Raw genomic sequence first — 18,097 nt, forward strand, 5'->3', positions numbered from 1 at the left:
CCCAGTCACGAACAACTTTGTAGCTGTGTATCTCATGGTAATTTAATAAAAAGTGAGTAACACAGGGCATACTTTTTTTAAAATTTTATCAGTAACATTTTTTATTATATCTAAGAATTTTTTTTTAACTTTTATCAGTGAAACACCATGAGGTACAGTTGTAGACTTACACATTTTTGTGCTTGGGTTTCAGTTATACAATGATCGAGTACCCATCCCTTTTTTTTTAGAAAAAAAAAAGGAAACTAGGGTGAAGTGAACATAATGATAAACTAATGGGACAAGGTTTGGGATTACAGGGAGGAGCGGGGGAGGTGATCTCACGGAGGAGGTATGGAAGAAGCCAAGGAAGGGAGATAGAAACAGGGAGGAGGGGGCAGAGCAGTAGTACACTGGGTAGGGAACTCGCCTTGCATGCAGCCAAACAAAGTTCAGCATCTGGCACCACATATGGACCCCGGAGCCCACTAGGAGTGATCCCTGAACACAGGACCAAGAATAAGTCCTGAGTACTGCCAGGTGTGGGTGTGGCCCCCAAACAAACTAAAATATATCGGAAGGAGTTACTGGAAGACAATTCCAAAGGATGACCATGTTGTTTTGTCTAAGTTTAATAATAGCCTCTAACCCCCACACTTTCCCTGATACAGAAATATATTCAGTCACATCTTAGGGGGTGTCTGCATATGGGGGAAAAAACTTACTAGTCGTTAACTTTTCATGCTAAATTTTTATTTCAATGTTATGCAACTGCATAAGTATAAATATTTGTTCAATATACAACAATTATGACATCCATAGGGAATTTCTTAGAGAAAATAAGACTGCAAACACTTTATTGCACAGATCCTAACGAACGTTTAAGCTGGTAAGTCTACAGCTGGGACTACTACGGAGAAGCACGTCTTACAATCACAGGAGACTGACCAAAGAGAACACAGGAGAATTTCTACCAGCTGACTGGAGAGGTTTACAACAACGAACAAGTATTACATGAATGCAACCTTAGGTACTCTTTATTCATCCAGAATGCAAAACGTATTTGGCGAAAAAAATGATAATACACTGTACAAAATATACATAAAAATATCATCTGTAAACAAGCAGCTAGTTGTGCTTTAAAGGAAAACTGGACAGTTAAAAAGCAAAGGCTGTAAACCATGAACTACCTCCCCAAAAGTCCTGTGTCAACGCCTGCATACAGACGGACTGGGTTATGACAACTGTTCAACACAGATAGAATTATAATGGTTGAGACCACTTTTGAAACTCACTTTAAGTCCTTGTAAAAGATTTATTTCTTCTACCATTTCACAACACAGTGATGAGTAGGGTGGGGGGGATGGCTAATACTACACAGGGAAAGAAATGTTGGGGGTCAAAGAGGAGACTTGCTTTTTATTTTTTTGCTACTGCCAACTCATTTTACAATAAAGGACAACCAAGCATTTGGTTAAGTTATGCCTTTGTTTCTGGAGCCGAGTTTACAGCCACGTTAAATGATTTACAATCCACAGGGCTCCAAGATGATGCTGTGCTTGGATGAATAATTTTATAGCCTAAATACTAAGTCATCCCTGAGGGGGTTTGGGTGTGGGATTAATATTTACTGGTCATTTTTTTCCTCTACAAATGAACAAAAAATTCTTCTATGGATCCCAAGCATCTTATACTTATCTGTGCGTATTTTTTTCTCTTAGTGCCTTAGTACTTATTTCAGTGAGTGCCATCTTATAGTACAAAACAAGTCACCAGAAAAACTGCAATGTAAAAACAAAGACCCCCTCCCTCCCCAGCACTAAAATGATCTGACAAAGTCTACATAGTCTATGGTATACAAAGTTTAAATAAGGCTTAGCAAAAGTAAAAAGGACAGTCACATTCAAGCACCAAATAGCTCCAACAAGTCTTTTTTTTTTGTACAAAAATGCTGCTCTTTATTAATACAGTAAAAATTTTTGCATACAAATAAAGAGATCATGTCATGAAAAGTATGGAGCTACTCAATGCATCCGAAATGAATGTGAAACCCAGGAACTTGCTAAAAACAGCAAGCTTCATCTACAACATAAGGCCCCAGCTATGTATTAAAATGTATCTGATGTCCTGATTATTCCTAAATATATATGCTATGATGCCAAAAATCCACTCCCCCATCTTTTCTTCGGGGAAAAAAACCCAAAAAAAACCAAAAACGTAAAGCCTCTTCTAATGCCTAATGCTCATTACTCAACCTAAGTACTAGCGGATTTGTGTGTGACCAGCAATTTTTCTGTTTTTGTTCAGAAGCAAAGCTGGTGCAGGACTATACCAGGAGACGTGTGCTTCTTGGAGGAGCGGTTCAGAGCATCAAGGCCCGAGTGTAAGAGCAAAAAACAGAAGGGAAAAAGGAGAAAACAGAAATAAAGTTGACCTTGTTGGGAACCCAACCCCTGCTCAACCCATGACGCAAGGTGAGGACTGACAGATACCCCACAGACAAGGACAGCTGGTCTGACAGACAGCTGGAACCCTGGACTGAGATGTCCACTAGGATGACCGGGACACAAGTGGGCTATGCCATCTGCTCAAGCCCTGCCTAATGGAGGTGGTTTCTCCATGCAGCAAGCAGAAGAGCTCTTGCTTTTCATCTGAAAACATAGGCGGCCTGACACTGTGCTATCATAATGTCTGGTTATAAATACACAATTAAAACTCACTGTCCACCCTAGGTAGGGCTTTCTTTCATCTCTTAAACTCTACTTAGAATGTTTCAACCGGTTAAAAAACAAAAACAAACAAACAAACAAAAAAACGGAGCCTTGAAACAGTCTCTGGAACCACATGCAGACCAAAACATGTGGGTGGATGTGTTCACACAGAAAGGCGGGTGTGTCTCTACCTTCCACACACCCCGTTGACCTTCTCACTTCATTACTAGGATAAGTGGTCAAGCAAAAAGTCTTTTTTTAAAAAAGGGGGAAAGAAAAGGAGAGACAGTAAACAACTCAATCAGCAGCAAAGTTTACACTCTATATCCCAAACCAAACACATTGCTAGATATGTACAGAGGAAATCTTTCTCCTCAACAACCTTCAACTGTCAAGGGATCTTGTGGGTCTTCTCCTCTTTCCCCTCCTTTTTTCTTGGTACACACACTCTCTGGTAACAGTTTACCAGGTACAGCCAGAGAGGCACTGGAAGAAGGCCCTCTCTCTCATTCCTCATCCTCTTTGCCTCCGTCCTTCGTCCCCTCCCCCGCCCGCTCGGGCTTGGCCTGGTGGACTGTGCACCCACAGTGCTGGTTTCAACAGGTAGTGAAGACAGTTACACATTCAAGGGCGTGGGTGGAGGGGGCTCCCCCGGCCCTCCTGGGGCCTGCTGCGTTACGAGGAGGCCTTCTTGTGAGGGCTGCTCCGTAGGCTGTCTTTCCCCCGTCTCTGTCGCACCACAAAGTCCTTTTCGGAAGAAAGGGAGAAGGGACGGTCGGTGGCGGGCGTGTGTGCCGGGCCTGGCTTGGCTGCCTCTCGGCCCGCGCTCTGCTTTCTCGACTGCAGTGACTGGGCCGAAGCTGTGTCCTTCCCTTTGGTATCTCCTGGGGGGACAGTGACTGACAGGGCCCGGTCCCGGTGGCCGGCTCCCCCCGCCCCTGCAGAGGTGCACTGGGTCGGCTCCAGGGAGAGCGGGGAGCTCCGGAAGGACGGCAAAGAGTCACTCTTGGTCATCTGGGTTCTGCTGTCGACCCCAGGCAGAGACTTCCTTGGGTCCCTAGGGCTGGAACCCTCGGCCCATTGGGCCTTGGCAGATGAGGGGTCACTGCTGGCCAAGGGGGCCTCCCCCGCACTGGCTCTGGCTTCGCCAAAGCTAGAGGAGCAGCTCAGAGACTTCTCAGGCAGGGCAGCAGACCGGAAGGAAGTCTGCCCAGTGGCCGAGGGCGACCGTTTCAGGCTGCCAGGCTTGGCGGCCTCAGTCAGGGCCTTCTGGGGCCCAAGGCCTTTCCCTCTGGCCTCCAGGACACCCTTGGGCCCAGCCGCCGATGGCCTCTCCACACCAGGCAGCCTGGCTTCACCATGTGCCTGGGAAGGGCTGGCCTCCGGCCTCCCGCCCTCGACCAGGACATAAAGTGCTTCTGTGCCTTTCTTCCCTTCAGATTTCCGGTCTGCGGTGGCAGCGGTCTGGGGGCTGGGGTTCCTGTCCATCTGTCTGTACAGAGGGGTGCAATCTTTCACAGTGGCTGGTTTGGGGTGCTTTGGAGACAAGGTTTGCTTCTCACCCGCAACTGGGACCTTAGGGTCTGGGGACTCAGTCCCCACTGGGTGTCCTGGCTTTGGCAGGTGTTTCTCCAGCACCTCCAGTGGGCGCCCACCTGCTGTGGGTTTGAGCTTGGCGTCCGGGGGAGCCCCCTCAGCGAGCTGTGCAAGGGACGATGACCCGAATCCGCCCTGGCCAGGGGCACTGCTGGCTGCTTTCTGAGAGGCTGGGCTGGCAGAGGCATCCTGCACCCCCTGACTGCTGCCCTTGTCCTCGAGGCCCGGGGTGCCAGGCTCCCTACCCGCCGGCGTGGCCCCCACACTCAGCTTCTGGGAGGAGATGGGCCTGTCTGGGTGCTTCAACTTTGGGGTTGCTGCATCAGGGCTGGGCTGAGGCTTGTGGCCACTGCTTTCGCGGTGCATGGCCGTGGGCCTGGGCGGGTCGAGGGGGCTCGGGCTAGGCTCTGCAGTGCGGGGCCTGCTGCTTGGCTCCCTGCTGGAGGCGGCCAGACTCGGGGCGCTGCAGGGTGGCCGCGCCGCCGGGCCAGGGGGTTCTTTGGTGACGGTGGGTGGCGGCTGAGAGCTGCTGCTGAGCGGCTTTGGGAACGGCTGCTCTTTCTTCTCGGGCTCCTTGGCACCGTCTTTCTGCGAGGAGATGCTGGTGAGCTTCTCACCCTTCCCTGCTCCCGGCACCGGGCCCTGAGGGGAGCGACCAGCAGGGCCTGGGGCATCCAGTCTGGGGTCCAGGCTGCTTCTGCCCTTGCCCAGCTCGCGTTCCCCAGGGGTTCCCGCTGGATCCTGCCTGGCCAGGGGCCTGGAATCTTCGCTGCGGCCCTCCTTGAGGTGTCCTTTCCCTCCAGGCCCGCAGGCCTTTTCCAAGACCTGACGCTGTGTGGGGGGCTCGGGGGGGTGAGCCCGGCTCACCGAGAGGAGGTTTCTGGAGCTGTCACTGGCTCGGGTGGTATCTGGAGGACACGCGTCTGCGGAGATGTCTCGGTGGCCATCGGCTCTCAGGACAGGGCCCTCATTCCGGGGGATGGACAAGCCTCTTTCGGAGGAGTCTCTCGGGCTGCCCTTCTCCTTCACGGCTGCCCCTGCGGGGGGCAGTGAGCCCCGGGGCCTAGCTAGCTCTGAGGTGCTGTGCAGGTTCTGCCCGGGGAAGGACAGGAGCTTGGCGTCAGAGCCTCCCTCTCTGCGTGGGGCAGGGTTCTCGGCGAGGGGAGTGGTGCTCCGGGCAGCCTGGGGGACCCTCCTGTCCCGCCGCAGCTCGGCCTCGGGCAGGGCAGCCGCTGGGGCCGTGTGGAGGCTGCGGCTAGGGGGCGGAAAGCGGGACTCCAGTAGGTAGGATTTAGTCACCTTAAAGCTGGCGGCGGGCGGCTCCCTCTGGCCTGTGGGTTCGCACTTCTTGGCCCCACTGCTGGGCAGGGTGGGGGGCCCCAGGGGGCCAGGGTCACTGCCTGGGCAGGGGCTCTGGGCAGGCTCTGGGGAAGACAGCTCGGCCTTGCAGCTCTGGGGCCCCGACAGAAGGGCGATGTCTAGTGTGCCCTCGATGGGCTTCAGGCATGATACCGACCTTCCTTCCAGCTTGTACTCAGAGGGGCTTTTGCGGACGGGTGACTCGGGGGGTGCCAGGCCTGGCTTCTCAGCTCCACCGTCTACCCGACTGCTCAGGGTCTTCAGGGGGACAAAGGAGACGGCACCCACCTGGGCCCCGTGAGCCGTGGCCACGAAGGCTCGGCCCTCAGGAGCGGTCAGGGCCTCTTGCTGTGTCCCGGCCGCGCGGCCGGGGCTCCCAGACAGGCCCTCGTGGGTGCCGCATGCCACCTTGGGCTTGAGTCCAGGGCACAGGCTGTCCTCTTTGTCCTCCAGGGTCATCATCTTTCGCAGGTAATCCAGGCTGGCCAGCCGGCTGTCGAGCTTCTCACAGCGGGGACACTCCTTGGCCTGGGGGCCCTTCTCGGGGGCATCCCCCGCCTTCCCCTGGCTGGCCCTGTTGGCGGCCGGGCAGAGGCTGTCCCCGAGGGGCCCGGGCACGGAGGCTCGCTTGAGGTCGCTGGTGGCTTGGCCGGACTCGGGGGGTGCTGCCCTGTCCCCAGCACCCGCTTCGCTGGCCCGCGCGCTGGCCTGCTTGTGCAGGGCGTCCTTCAGCAGGCTGCCTGGGCCCGCGGGCTCCTGCATGGTGGGCTTGTTCTCGAAAGGGCGCGGCCTCTCAGGGGCCTTCCCATGCCCCTTCTCTCGGTCTTCCAGCCGGAAGGGCGGGAGGTTCTCAGGGTCACTGCCCGCACTGTGGGCTTTGGGCTGCTGCGAGTCCAGTCTGTCCGGGAGACCCTCGGGTTTCCTGGCCACCCCCTTGCCCTTGAGCTTCTCGCGGTCCGGGTCGTCGGTGGACTCCTGGCGGCCCAGCTTGCGCGCGGCGGGGCGCTTGAGGCAGCCCTGCTCCACTGGCCGAGCGCGGCTCAGCGAGGGCGCCTCGCACACCACCTCCTCCAGGGTGGCCACCGCGGCCTCCCGGGGCAGCTGCTCCCGCGGCACCTCCTCCTGCGTCACCTCCAGGCTGTGCTTGCGGGCGCACAGGTGCTTCTTGTCGCCCCCATAGGCGGGCGAGAGCTTCTCCTCGGACTGCACGCGCTTGAGCAGCGGGGAGCGCGGCGGTTCGGCGCTCTTGGGCCGCACGATGTGGCGGACGATGGTGGGCGGGGAGTGCATCTTGCTCGGGAAGGCCTGGGTCATCTTGGTGTTGCCCAGTGAGTGTCCCAGCAGCGGGGAGGGGGACCGCTGCGGGGAGGTGGGCTGCGGGGTGGGCGAGGGTGTGCGGGCCAGCGGGGAGAGCGGGATGCTGCCGGCGGACTTGCGCCGGCCCGAGCGGTACCGCTGTCCACTGAGCTTGGGGGCCAGGCCGTGCAGGGTGCTGGGCCGGATGTGTCCTGAGCCTGCAGGGGAGTTGGGGGCACTGGAGCTCGGGGAGCTGCTCTGGGAGGAGTTGGTACCTACGGAGAGGAAACAGAAGTGCAGTCAGCATCGGGGGTCAGTTCCCTTCTCTGTCCCTCTTCCAGATGAACGACTTTAGGTGAAGTCAGGCAAAGATCAGAAAAGCATCTAACTTGGCATCTAACTACAGGACAACTACATCCAGATAAGTGCCTCCACCAAAGTCTAAGCCAGTGCATGGCCTTATTATAAAACCAAGCTCGCGGAAGAGATCAACGCAGAGTCTCCTGACCCTGTGCCTGGCAGTCCTCACCAGGGCCCCTTGGAGTGGGGAGGGCTGAGTTTCTCTCCCTGCCCCGAGCAGAGCCCGGGCAGCTGAAGACCTCCGGAACCCAGCCACCACCATGCTTAAGACCACTCTCCACATGCTTGTTCGAACCTCAGGCATGAAGGAACCGGCAGAGGAACCCAGGTGTGTGGGACCCAGAGCTGGGATCTCCAACCTGGTTGGATAGGGACTGGGCCTCCTCCATCCAGATCCCCCATCTTCCAGTAGCTAGGCAGTTACACCCACCAACTGCCCCTCCCCCCATCCCGCCTCCCTCACGCCATGTAATCCCATCAACGGCCAAGATCCAGACTATAAAACCAAGCTCTTACTGTCTAGCTCTCACTCTTGGAGAACCCGGCAGGCTACCGAGAGTATCCTGCCTACATGGCAGAGTCTGGCAAGCTCCCCGTGGTGTATTTGATATGCCAAAACCCAGTAACAATGATGGGTTTCATTCTCCTGACCCTGAAAGAGCCTCCAATGTGGCACTTGCTAAAATCTCAGGGCTACGGATGAATGGAGACGTTGCTGGTGCCTGCTCGAGGAAAGTGATGAACAACGGGATGACAGTGATACAACGATTATTATTATTATCATTATTTAGTTAGGGGGCTATGCCCAGCAATGCTCAGGGCTTACTCCTGGCTCGACACTCAGGGATCATGCCTTGCCGGGCTGGTAAGACCAAATGGAGTGTGTGGGACTGAACCTGGGACAGCCACTTGCGAGGCAAGTGCTCTCCCTACGATACTATCTCTTTGGCCCCCATGGTAAAATAGTTTACTTAGAAAATATGAGAAGGGTAAGAGAGAGAAAAGAGACAAGGGAACCCCATAAAGCAGAAGGTTATTACAAGCCCCAAGTTGGGATGCAGGCAACTCTGGAAGGAATCACGGTTCTGTCTCATCAGGACTTAGGGTCAACCTTGGAGAAAACCTTGGGGGCTCCCTCTGATGCCCCTTCCCCAGCCCCAGCCATATTCCATGTGAGAGGAGGGGCCCCACACTCGCCAGCCTCTGCTCTGATGTCCTCTCAGCACTCACCGGATGGGAAGTCGGGCGTGGAGCGGTAGCTGGGCGTTGGGGATCGGGGTGACAGGCTGTGGGTCGGGGAGCCTGGGAGGCTCTCCCCTGAGGACAGGGACCGGTTCAAGCAGGAGAAACTGCGGCTGGTGTGCAGTAAAGGAGAAGGCTGCTTGGCGAGTTTCTTGAAGAGAGACCTCCTCCTAGGGAAGAGAAGGAGGTGATGAGACGCAGTGTTTGGGAGCAGCGCCTAGTATGCAGAGCCTCTCAGGGACACACAGTTTTCTTAAGCTTTTTTTGGGGGAGGGTCACACCCGGTGATGCACAGGGGTTACTCCTCGTTCTGCACTCAGGACTTACCTCTGGTGGTGCTCAGGGGACCATATAGGATGCTGGGAATCAAACCCGGGTCAGCCACTTGCAAGGCAAACATCCTACCAACTGTGCTATTGCTCCAGGCCTCAAATGGACTGATTTTTAATTAATAAGTATTTGGGGGGAGGGCCACATCTAGTGGTGCTCCAGGGCTATTCCTAGCTCTTTGTTTAGAGGTCAATCCTGGTGGTGCTTGAGGGACCATGTGGTGCGGGGGCGGGGGGGGGGGAGGGTTGTTGAAACTGGGCTGCAGCTCAGAGAGCTATGGTTATGGCCCCTGGGATCCCACTTTATCATGAGAGTGCTCTGAGAGTCAAGTGCGTGTCCAGCGGCCTGGACACCAACCCACCACAGAGACCACCAGGTTTGGCTCCTCTGCCACAACAAGAATGAAAAATAAGTCAAGCGTTTTGTCTGACTGAAGTCTTTGAGGGGCTGGAACAATAGCACAGTGGGTAGGGCATTTGCCTTGCACGCGGCTGACCTGGGTTCGATTCCTCCGCCCCTCTCAGAGAGCCTGGCAAGCTACCAAGAGTATCTCGCCTGCATGGCAAAGCCTGGCAAGCTATTTGTGACACATTTGACATTCTAAACACAGTAACAACAAGTCTCCCAATTTGTTGTGCGACATTACTGGTGCCCAATCGAGCAAATCGATGAACAACGGGAGGACAGTGCTACAGTGCTAAGTCTTTGATGGTGTGCAAAGGAGATGTCTTTACTCCAAGCATGTTCAAGGACGAGGCAAAGGAAATAAATGAAACAACATGCAGTGCATTTGTGCAGCTGTCAGGTTTATGAAGGTGCTCCCTGTCCGAGAGTTCCCGAGTGTGTTCCCTCGAATCTCTAGACACCATTTAATGAAAATACAGAAGAACTCAAGAAGGAAAAAAATCGACATCTCAGATAGAGAATTCTAAAACCGTGATACACAGGGCGAAGGATTTATCTCCACGACTCTGTCTGCTGTGCTTATTCTATTACGGCTCTGAAATATTCCTAATGACAGTGGAGGCTGTGCATTTACATAGCAAACTCGAGAAAGGTGAACTGAAGCTTAGCCTATCGGCAGGGTGCAGGCCCCAGCAAGAGAAGCAAATGTGTATTTAGAGTTCAGTGAGCACATCGGAAAGCAGAAGGCGCAGCTGCAGATGGTTCCAAGTGCAGGTGGCCACGGAGGTTCTGCCCCAGCTGAGAGCAGGCACCGTCTTGAAACAAATGCTGCTACCCTTGAAGCTTGTGTCTGGGAGGGACGAGCAGAAACATGAAGCACAGCAGAAAATCAAAGATCTCTGCATGTGCGCTGCTATTAATCTAGGTAAAAATGAAGTTAGGTTGAAAAGTTAAACACTAGTGCTGGTTTTGTTGTTGTTGTTGTTGGTGGTGGTGGTTGCTGGTTTTTGGGAGGGCAACATCCTGCTGTGTTTCAGGGCTTCCTCCTAACTCAGCACTTAGAAGTCTCTTCTGGTGGGGTTCAAGGGACAATACGGAATGCCTGAAATCAGACTGATGTTGGCTACATGCAAGGCAAGCAACTTAGCTGCTGGGCGATCTTTCCGGCCCTGAGGAGTCAAAGAGTTTTATAAGCAGATAATGAAGAGATCCCCTATTCTGCTTTCTGCACATTTTGCAGAGAAGCTTCCTATTTTCTTAGTCATTTCTTTTATCATTTAGCTGCATATTGACAAATTATGTGCACATAATTTTTTCTGGTGGCTGTGGTGGAGGTTTGGGCCACACCCAGCTATGTGTTCAGGTATAGCTCATATGGTCTCCTGGACAGCTCAGGAAACCGTATGCTGTGTTGGGGTTTTAACCAGGGTTGGCTGCTTATAAGGCAAATTCTCCAACTCCTGTTCTATTTCTCTGGCCCAATGTTGCTATATTTTTAAGTTTGCAGTTTTGCAACTTATCTGTTTAATGTACTACCACAGAGTATTAAACTTTTTTCACCTTCTCACCAAAAAGACTTCCCATTTTCTCTTTCTTCCAATAGAGCTGAATGAAAAAATTTGATGAGAAAAAGGCTGTTTCATTTTACATTGTAAATAGTGTTCACAGCTGGGCCATGCAAAAATATAACACTTATTCCTTCCTGACATCTTTTATAGAGTCAGTAAGCATTCAATTTTATTGGCTGATTTAATTTTATGCTTCTATCAAAACTTCTTTTGAATAGGATCAGAAGCACTGCATCTAAGCATCTAAGTGGGTTCAGGAGGGATGCTAAGACCTCATGCAGGGTGTCCTCCAGGTAGCTGTCTGGCAAGTAATGGCCCTCCTGGAGGCAAGACAGAGACATACTGCCAGCATCTGCAGAGACCGAAAAATGATCCCAGAGTTTACCAGGATGCAGAACACATATAAAGAATCAAGCCAGATTTTTAGTCGGTAAACAAAACCATTTTATCTTATTAGGATACCTTTAAAAAAATGACTTCAGAAGATCTAAATCAAATACACCAACTGTTTGTGTTTAGGCGATGAAAAGGACATCATGGAACAGAGATTGCCAGTTAAATCTCTCTCAAGGTCCAGTTCCTCAAAATGCAACTCAACTGCAATGGAATAAAGAGTTTCAAATGTAGTGAGCTTCAGGCCAGAGTGATAGAATAGTGGGTAGAGTGTTTGCCTTCACATAGCTGACCCCCGTTCTATCTCCAGCATCCCATACAGTCCCCTGAGCAGCACCAGGAGTAATTTCTGAATTCCCGAGTGCAGAGCCAGGAGTAATTTCTGAGCATCACAAGGTGTGACCAAAAACGTAAACATATATATATAATGTGTGTGTATCTGTGTGTGTGTGTGTGTGTGTGTGTGTGTGTGTGTGTGTGGTGTTAGTGAGCTTTTCTCACGGCACACAGGGAGAGATGCCAGCTCCTGGGAAAATGCCAGCGAAATCCGACAACGATGCCAATTCTTTTGCTATGAAAAACAATGCTAGCATGAACAAGAGTTTAATGTATAAATGTGCGCACCATTGCTTAGGATTCTCAAGCAAATGGCTCTTTTCCTGTGAAAGCATTTCTATTACTGGAGGAGTGGACTTCTTCCAACCTGGGTATGCACCATGAAACACTGCCTTCACTTACCTCTCCAGACTTTCTTTCTTCTTCGATTTCTTGCTCCGTCGCACCATCCTGCTTTTATAGCTGTTTCTCCTGGCTGGTCCCGTTTTGATGGATGTGTTTTCAAATGGGGTGGTCGTGATGGACACCTTGTTCCCACTCTGTTAGAACCCAAGAGCAAACAGGCAGTATGAAAGGGAGCTGACAAAGAGACACAACATCTTGAATCCCAGAAGACAGCAGCTCGCCAGAGATCTCTCCGGACCCCCTGTGTAGTGGATTTCACCAGGGCTCCTCAGAGGAAGCGGGCGGCCCCTCTTGGCCCATTCCAGATAAAACCCCAGTGGCCACAAACTGTCAGAAGAAAAATCCAGGTATGTGGAAACAGGGTCTGAAGACGCCAGGCCATATGGCAGCTGAGATGGTTTGTCCCTTCCCGTCTGTCTGCCCCTTCAGAGTCCTGGCTGTCACACCCACGAACTGCCTCTGGACCATATTTAAGTGGGCCATTGGCCTTGATCCAGAGACTCACAAATGAATCTCAAAATGGATTCGCTCCCTACAGAGATGTTTCTGGAGCCCAATTATTTACATATTTTAATTTCCAGGACCGCGAGGCCTTCTCATGATATTCACAATAAGCAACAGAAAATAAATTATCTAGAATCTGCCTGTGGCTGGCAGGCTTGAACAGTGGTGGGAAAATTTGAAATAAAGGTGATGGGAAGGTGTGATGATGGGGGGAAGGTGTAATGGTGGTGGGATTGGTGTTGAAATATTGAATGTAATCGGTTTACGTGAACTATCTTATGAAAATAAAATTAAAAGAAAAAAAGGGAGCTGACAAAATGAAACAAGATCAGAACAGAAATAGGAGAGACCCAGACAGAGATACAAAGGACCCTACGCACTGGGAACCTGCCCTGCAGCAGGAGTCCTGACGGAACAGAAATAAGTGCAGGCGAAGCAAGATACTTCCACCCAAGGGTAAGTTCTAGGCTCAAATCCCAGCTCGGGCTTTTAGCTCTGAGCTTCTCCCTCCACCCCAGCTGCTAATGCAATGGAGGGTGGCCACAGAGACCCAGTCATTCCTTGGGACTTCTTGAGGGTTAAATGAGAGTTCAAACGCCTTCATAGCACCCAGGGTGACACATGTGAAGGTAAGAAAGTCATCTTTCTTGTACGCATAAAGCGTAAAGGTGTCAGGGCTCTTGGCTTGCAGTTAATTTGTTTTTCTACCTCCTTTTGTGTCATTATTCCTTTGATTTAAGAACGGGAGAGTAGACAAACTGAAAGAGATTAAATTTTTTTTAATTATTTGGGAAGAGTTTTGTTATTGTTGTTGGGGGTGGGACCATATCAGGTGGTGCTCAGAGCTTACTTCTAACTCTGCACTCAAGGATCACCCTGGAGGTGACCAGATGTGGTGCTGGGAATCAAACTGGGGTTAGTTGTGTGTAAGATATGATCCTTAATCCTTGTTCTAGCTCTCTGATCCGAAGGTTTTAATGTTTTTTTTAAAATCTGATTTGGGGGCCAGATCTGATAGTAGTCAGAATTTACTACTGTCAGGGCTCTGGGGACCATATGGGGTTATGCCAAGGATTGACTGGATGCAGGACAAGTATGTATCCATTCTACCATCTCTCTGGCCCCATTCTTATTTTTGGTGAGACTCTAACTTTTTATTTTTGAGACTCTAACTTTATAAATCAGTTCAAAAGGTTCTTTTCCTCTCACCACAAAACCTTCCTTTTATGACTTGGGTAGCTGCTGGTGGTGACCCTGAAAGGGCCTGCCGAGCCTGTCACATGTGGTGAGGATGCCCTTCAGTTCAGGGACAGTGGGTGCCAGGCGCACCCTGAGTAGGACCTGAGCAGAGTATGAAGTTAGTTGAAGGGTGCCCAGGGCAGGGGCCAGACACATCACCCACTTTCTGGTATCAATGGCCTCTTCTTTTTGAATTTTGTCCTCCTCTCGTGAGGACCATGTGTTGTCAAAGTCACACACAACCCTGAGTAACCAGAAGTGGAGCCTGGGGACACTGAGGGACCTGGAGGTGACAGAGATCCTGGGGGAGGTCTGGACGAACAGGGACCACAGCTGGAAAGTCAGCTTCCACTTTCCATCACTTTCCATTCCCAGCGTGGGAAATCACACAGACCAGAATAAAATGAGACTAGGAAGATGTAAATAAAAAAAAAACAAAAACAAGTCATCCGGAAGTCACACATCCTGCTAACATGGGTATTAATTCAGTGTATTCCTCACTGTTGCTGTTTTCCGTGGAGAAATGTGCACATAGATAGACTTCATAAATAATTGTAATCTTATTATATTTATAGGTATAGGTGGAAACACATTTGTTCATTTCACATCCTATAACATTGAAAAGCTTTCCCTTCATATTAAATATTCCTTCAGAACACGATTTTTATGGGCTGTATAATGCAGTCCATCAAATAGGTGAATCAAAACATCTCCAAGTATTTCCTATAGCTATTGTTTTCTGTTTTCATTCTCATCAGCATTAAAATGAATGTCTCTAGCTGTAAATCACTATGCTAATCTGTGTCATTAGCATGTGTAGTTGGATTTCAAACACTGAATCCAGCATCCACCTCAGCATTTCAAAGGCACCACCTACTTTGTGGATGTACCTATACAAAGTCTTCCAGAAAGTTCACACTGCCGCCAGCAGCACATGCATTTGTTGCCAAGTGGTGATGGGGATCGAAGCATGATCAGCCACATGCAAACCCTCAAGCGTGGATCATCTTTTTGGACTTGTATATATATACATAACTATATATGTATATAGTTGTGAATTAGTTACTATAGTAACTCAGGAATTACTCCTGGTGGTGCTTGAGGGACCAAATGAGATGCCGGGGATTGAACTTGAGTCGGCCATGTGCAAGGCAAATGCCCTTCCCACTATGCCACTGCTCCGGCCCCCCAATCATATTTCTTTAGTGATAGATTTGTTCACGTCTGACATCCAACTTAGAATCAGAAAGGCTTAGTACGTTATGACTGATTAATCCCATACCTAATGTAATAATAGCAAGAACCAATTTGGGGGAAATGGGAATGACATGAAAGAAAACATTCTATGTTCTAAATGTTCTATGTTAACTTTTAAAAAGGAACCTTTATCTATGAGTGGTAGTGGGTGGTCTGTGGGTTGTGTAAACAGAACTGTGTGTACATACAGTAAGCCAACCATGCGGGGAAAGGTGAATGTACAATGTACAATGCCTGGATACTGTACAATGCCTGGGTGCCACTGTGGCTTGCCTTGGCACAGCAAAAGGGCAGCGTAGGCGACTGGACTCCCCTTTCCCGGACACTCTCTCCATGTCCCTTCCACACTCACAAACCAAGTGGGCCCAGGGCAGTCCCATCATCATCATCATCATCATCATCATCATCATCATCATCGTCGTCGTCGTCATCATCATCATCATCATTATCGACTCATTTCCCATGGGCCAAACCTGACCCATTCCGAGCTCACGTCTGATCTGCTGTGTCACTCTCCATGGAAGCCGCCCATGCTGTCCAACCTTTGCAAAGAACCTTTGGGTGATCCGGGCCCTTCCCACCAAGGCGCTCTGACTTTACTTTCATATCCAAACCCTATGGGTCCTTCTGCATCTCCTTTCCCCAACTCATGCCCATGCAGTGAGAAGCGATGGTGATCCTGCAGCCGGTACACAGGTTAAGAGACACCGAGATTCTTCTCTTCTAAGGATGAAGGGTCCCTTCTGCCCCATCCCTTCAAGGCCCAGTGTCTGTGGGCAAGGCGGTCCCTGGATACTCCAGGATGCCTGCTGGTAAGGAAACCAGGCCCCAGATGGCCAGGGGTGAAAACCAAGGCACCTGACTGTCAAGAAGAAATTCTGGAGATATGAAAATGCCATAAACACTGCCTATAGGAAACGTGACATCCATGCAGACCATTTCCCCACGGGGAACAGTTTTTGAGCAGTGCTTGTAAATCAGGGTGCATCATTCGGTTCTGATCCAACAGCCCTTCCCTTACAAATCCGGCTTTACCCTTCTTGCTCCTATACACGATATGGCTAGTCCAGATGATTATCCACTTGATATATGCACGTACCCAAGAGATAACTTCACTAGGGATAAATATAAAACAAAGGATGTGGAGTGCAAATGTCTGGTTGAAAACAGTATGAAAATGGCAGATGACTAGAAAAGCAGCTTTCAAGGGACTAGGCTAAGAATTGAGAAGCCTGCCACCTGGTGGTCACTTCAGTAACACTGAGCACTGCAGAGAGAGAAAGGAGAGAGGAGAGCGAGGAGAGTGAGAGGGAGCGAGAGGGAGCAAGAGTGAGAGAGAGCGAGAGAAAGAAAGAGGGAGGAGAGAGGAGGAGAAGGAGGGGGGTGAGAGAAGAAGAGAGGGAGAGAGTGGGGGAGAGATAAGGGGAAAGAGAGGGAGAGAGGGAGTGGGAGAGGGAGAGAAAGGGACCGAGATGGAGAGAGAGGGAGAGGGTGAGAGATGGAGAGGGACAGAGAGGGAGACAGAGGGGGGAGACAGAGAGAGAGAGAGAGAGAGAGAGAGAGAGAGAGAGAGAGAGAGAGAGAGAGAGAGAACAGCACTGGTGCAGAAATAACAAGGACCAAAGAAAAATAACAGGGCCAACAGACTGTTCAATGTTCAATTAGCTCACTTGCTCTCTAAGCTATCTGTGTGATTAGTGCACGGTGGGAGGGAAATTATTTTAAGCTGAACTGAACACAAGAGCAGAAGTCGGGCTCTCGCTCTCTTCTCTCAATCGGGCTCCCTGGGATCACTCGCAGCGAGCCTCAGGGTATCACCGAGCTAGAATGTTCCCTGCTTTCCTTTAGAGCGAAAGGCACTCGGAGAACAGGATTCTCCCATGCACTGGTTACATGATCTGGCCCGTCCTGCTCTGCACTTTCTAGCAGCCCCACCACCTGTCTTTTGCACCCTTAGTACCGGGACCTCCTGTGCCTGGCTGCCTTGCCAAAGCTCCTGTGTCTGATGAATCTCCAGCATCATCCACTTCCTTGCAGAACCCCATGACTTTCTCTCCCTCTATGCCCATACCGGTGGAACATCATCTGTCCTACAAACTCTGGCCGATTGATCATCTGTTTGCCACTGGCAGAACCCCTGGCCACCGCTCTCCATTGAATCACTGCCCATCTGGGGAAATCTGCAGGTTTTCTGAGCGATGCCAGGGTAGAGGCCCACCCAAATGTCCAAATGTCCCCTTCCCCCATTAACAGGGGACGAGCCAGGCCTCTGCTTCCCCTGAGCTTTTCTGGAAGGACTGAGCTCTGGGAAGGTAGTGAATGCCTCCTGCCAGGATGGTTTGTGGCAGAAGGAACTGCACATTTCCACTGATTTGCAGACCCCCTGGGAAGTTGCTTGGAAATGCCCTGTGGGGCTGGGATTCCCCGGTGCTGCTGGATGCTGAGAGACTCGGGACTCAGTTTCCCTGGGCATGAACAATGCTGCTTCTACAGTGCAAGCACTTGGATGCTGTGAGGGTTAGTGCGAGCACAGGTAAAACCACAGAACACGGAAAACACGATGTGTGTGACCAGAAAGATCAGAAAGAACTGTCTGTGTGTTTCTACACAGTCATGCATCTGATATGATGGCATTTCTACACATTCACACTGCCAGGGCCTTGGCTCTTCCCGATTTTGCTCTGGACACCCTATGGTTTTGGAGTAGGAAACACCCTGTAACCAGCATCCATGGCCACCAAGCACAAGTGACTGCCCTGGCGCTCTGCCGGGGATGGCTCACAGAGGCCCACTCTTGACATGCCTCACTCTCCACATTGTCCAAGAATCGCTGGTTCAACTTGGAAGAAAGCTGCCTGATGACACAGTTCACTAGGAAGATAATTAAATCCCTTGTAGCCGCTTTGTTTCATGACGCTGGTTCCTCTCTTGAGCGCTTCCTTTATAGGACCAGAGGCCAGATTCTCTGCTTGGATTGGTGACAGCACATGCCATGGCTGCCCGGGGTGCCAAAAGCTCGGATTACAGCCTGTTTACGTAATTTCAGACACACATCGGCTAGATCCAAGAACCAAGACGCTCCATAACCAGACGAGGGCAAAATGTTATAAACGGGAT

General features: G+C 51.0%; 1 protein-coding gene across 9 annotated transcripts in view; it reads right to left on the reverse strand.

Annotated features, from left to right (window-relative positions):
* Positions 1–714: 714 nt before the first annotated feature.
* The window catches only part of MAST4 (microtubule associated serine/threonine kinase family member 4), a 690,306-nt gene continuing 672,923 nt past the window's right edge, over positions 715–18,097 (reverse strand). For all 9 annotated transcript variants that reach the window (XM_056112657.1, XM_056112655.1, XM_056112653.1 and 6 more), the window contains 3 exons: positions 11,978–12,114; positions 8,532–8,713; positions 715–7,216 (listed from right to left, as the gene is read on the reverse strand). In XM_056112657.1, coding sequence (XP_055968632.1) covers positions 3,366–7,216; positions 8,532–8,713; positions 11,978–12,114 — 4,170 coding nt within the window. In that variant the 3' untranslated portion in view covers positions 715–3,365. The remainder of the gene's footprint in view (positions 7,217–8,531; positions 8,714–11,977; positions 12,115–18,097) is intronic.

The sequence above is a fragment of the Sorex fumeus genome, unplaced genomic scaffold, assembly GCF_029834395.1.
Source record: "Sorex fumeus unplaced genomic scaffold, SorFum_2.1 ptg000018l, whole genome shotgun sequence".
NCBI lineage: Eukaryota > Metazoa > Chordata > Mammalia > Eulipotyphla > Soricidae > Sorex > Sorex fumeus.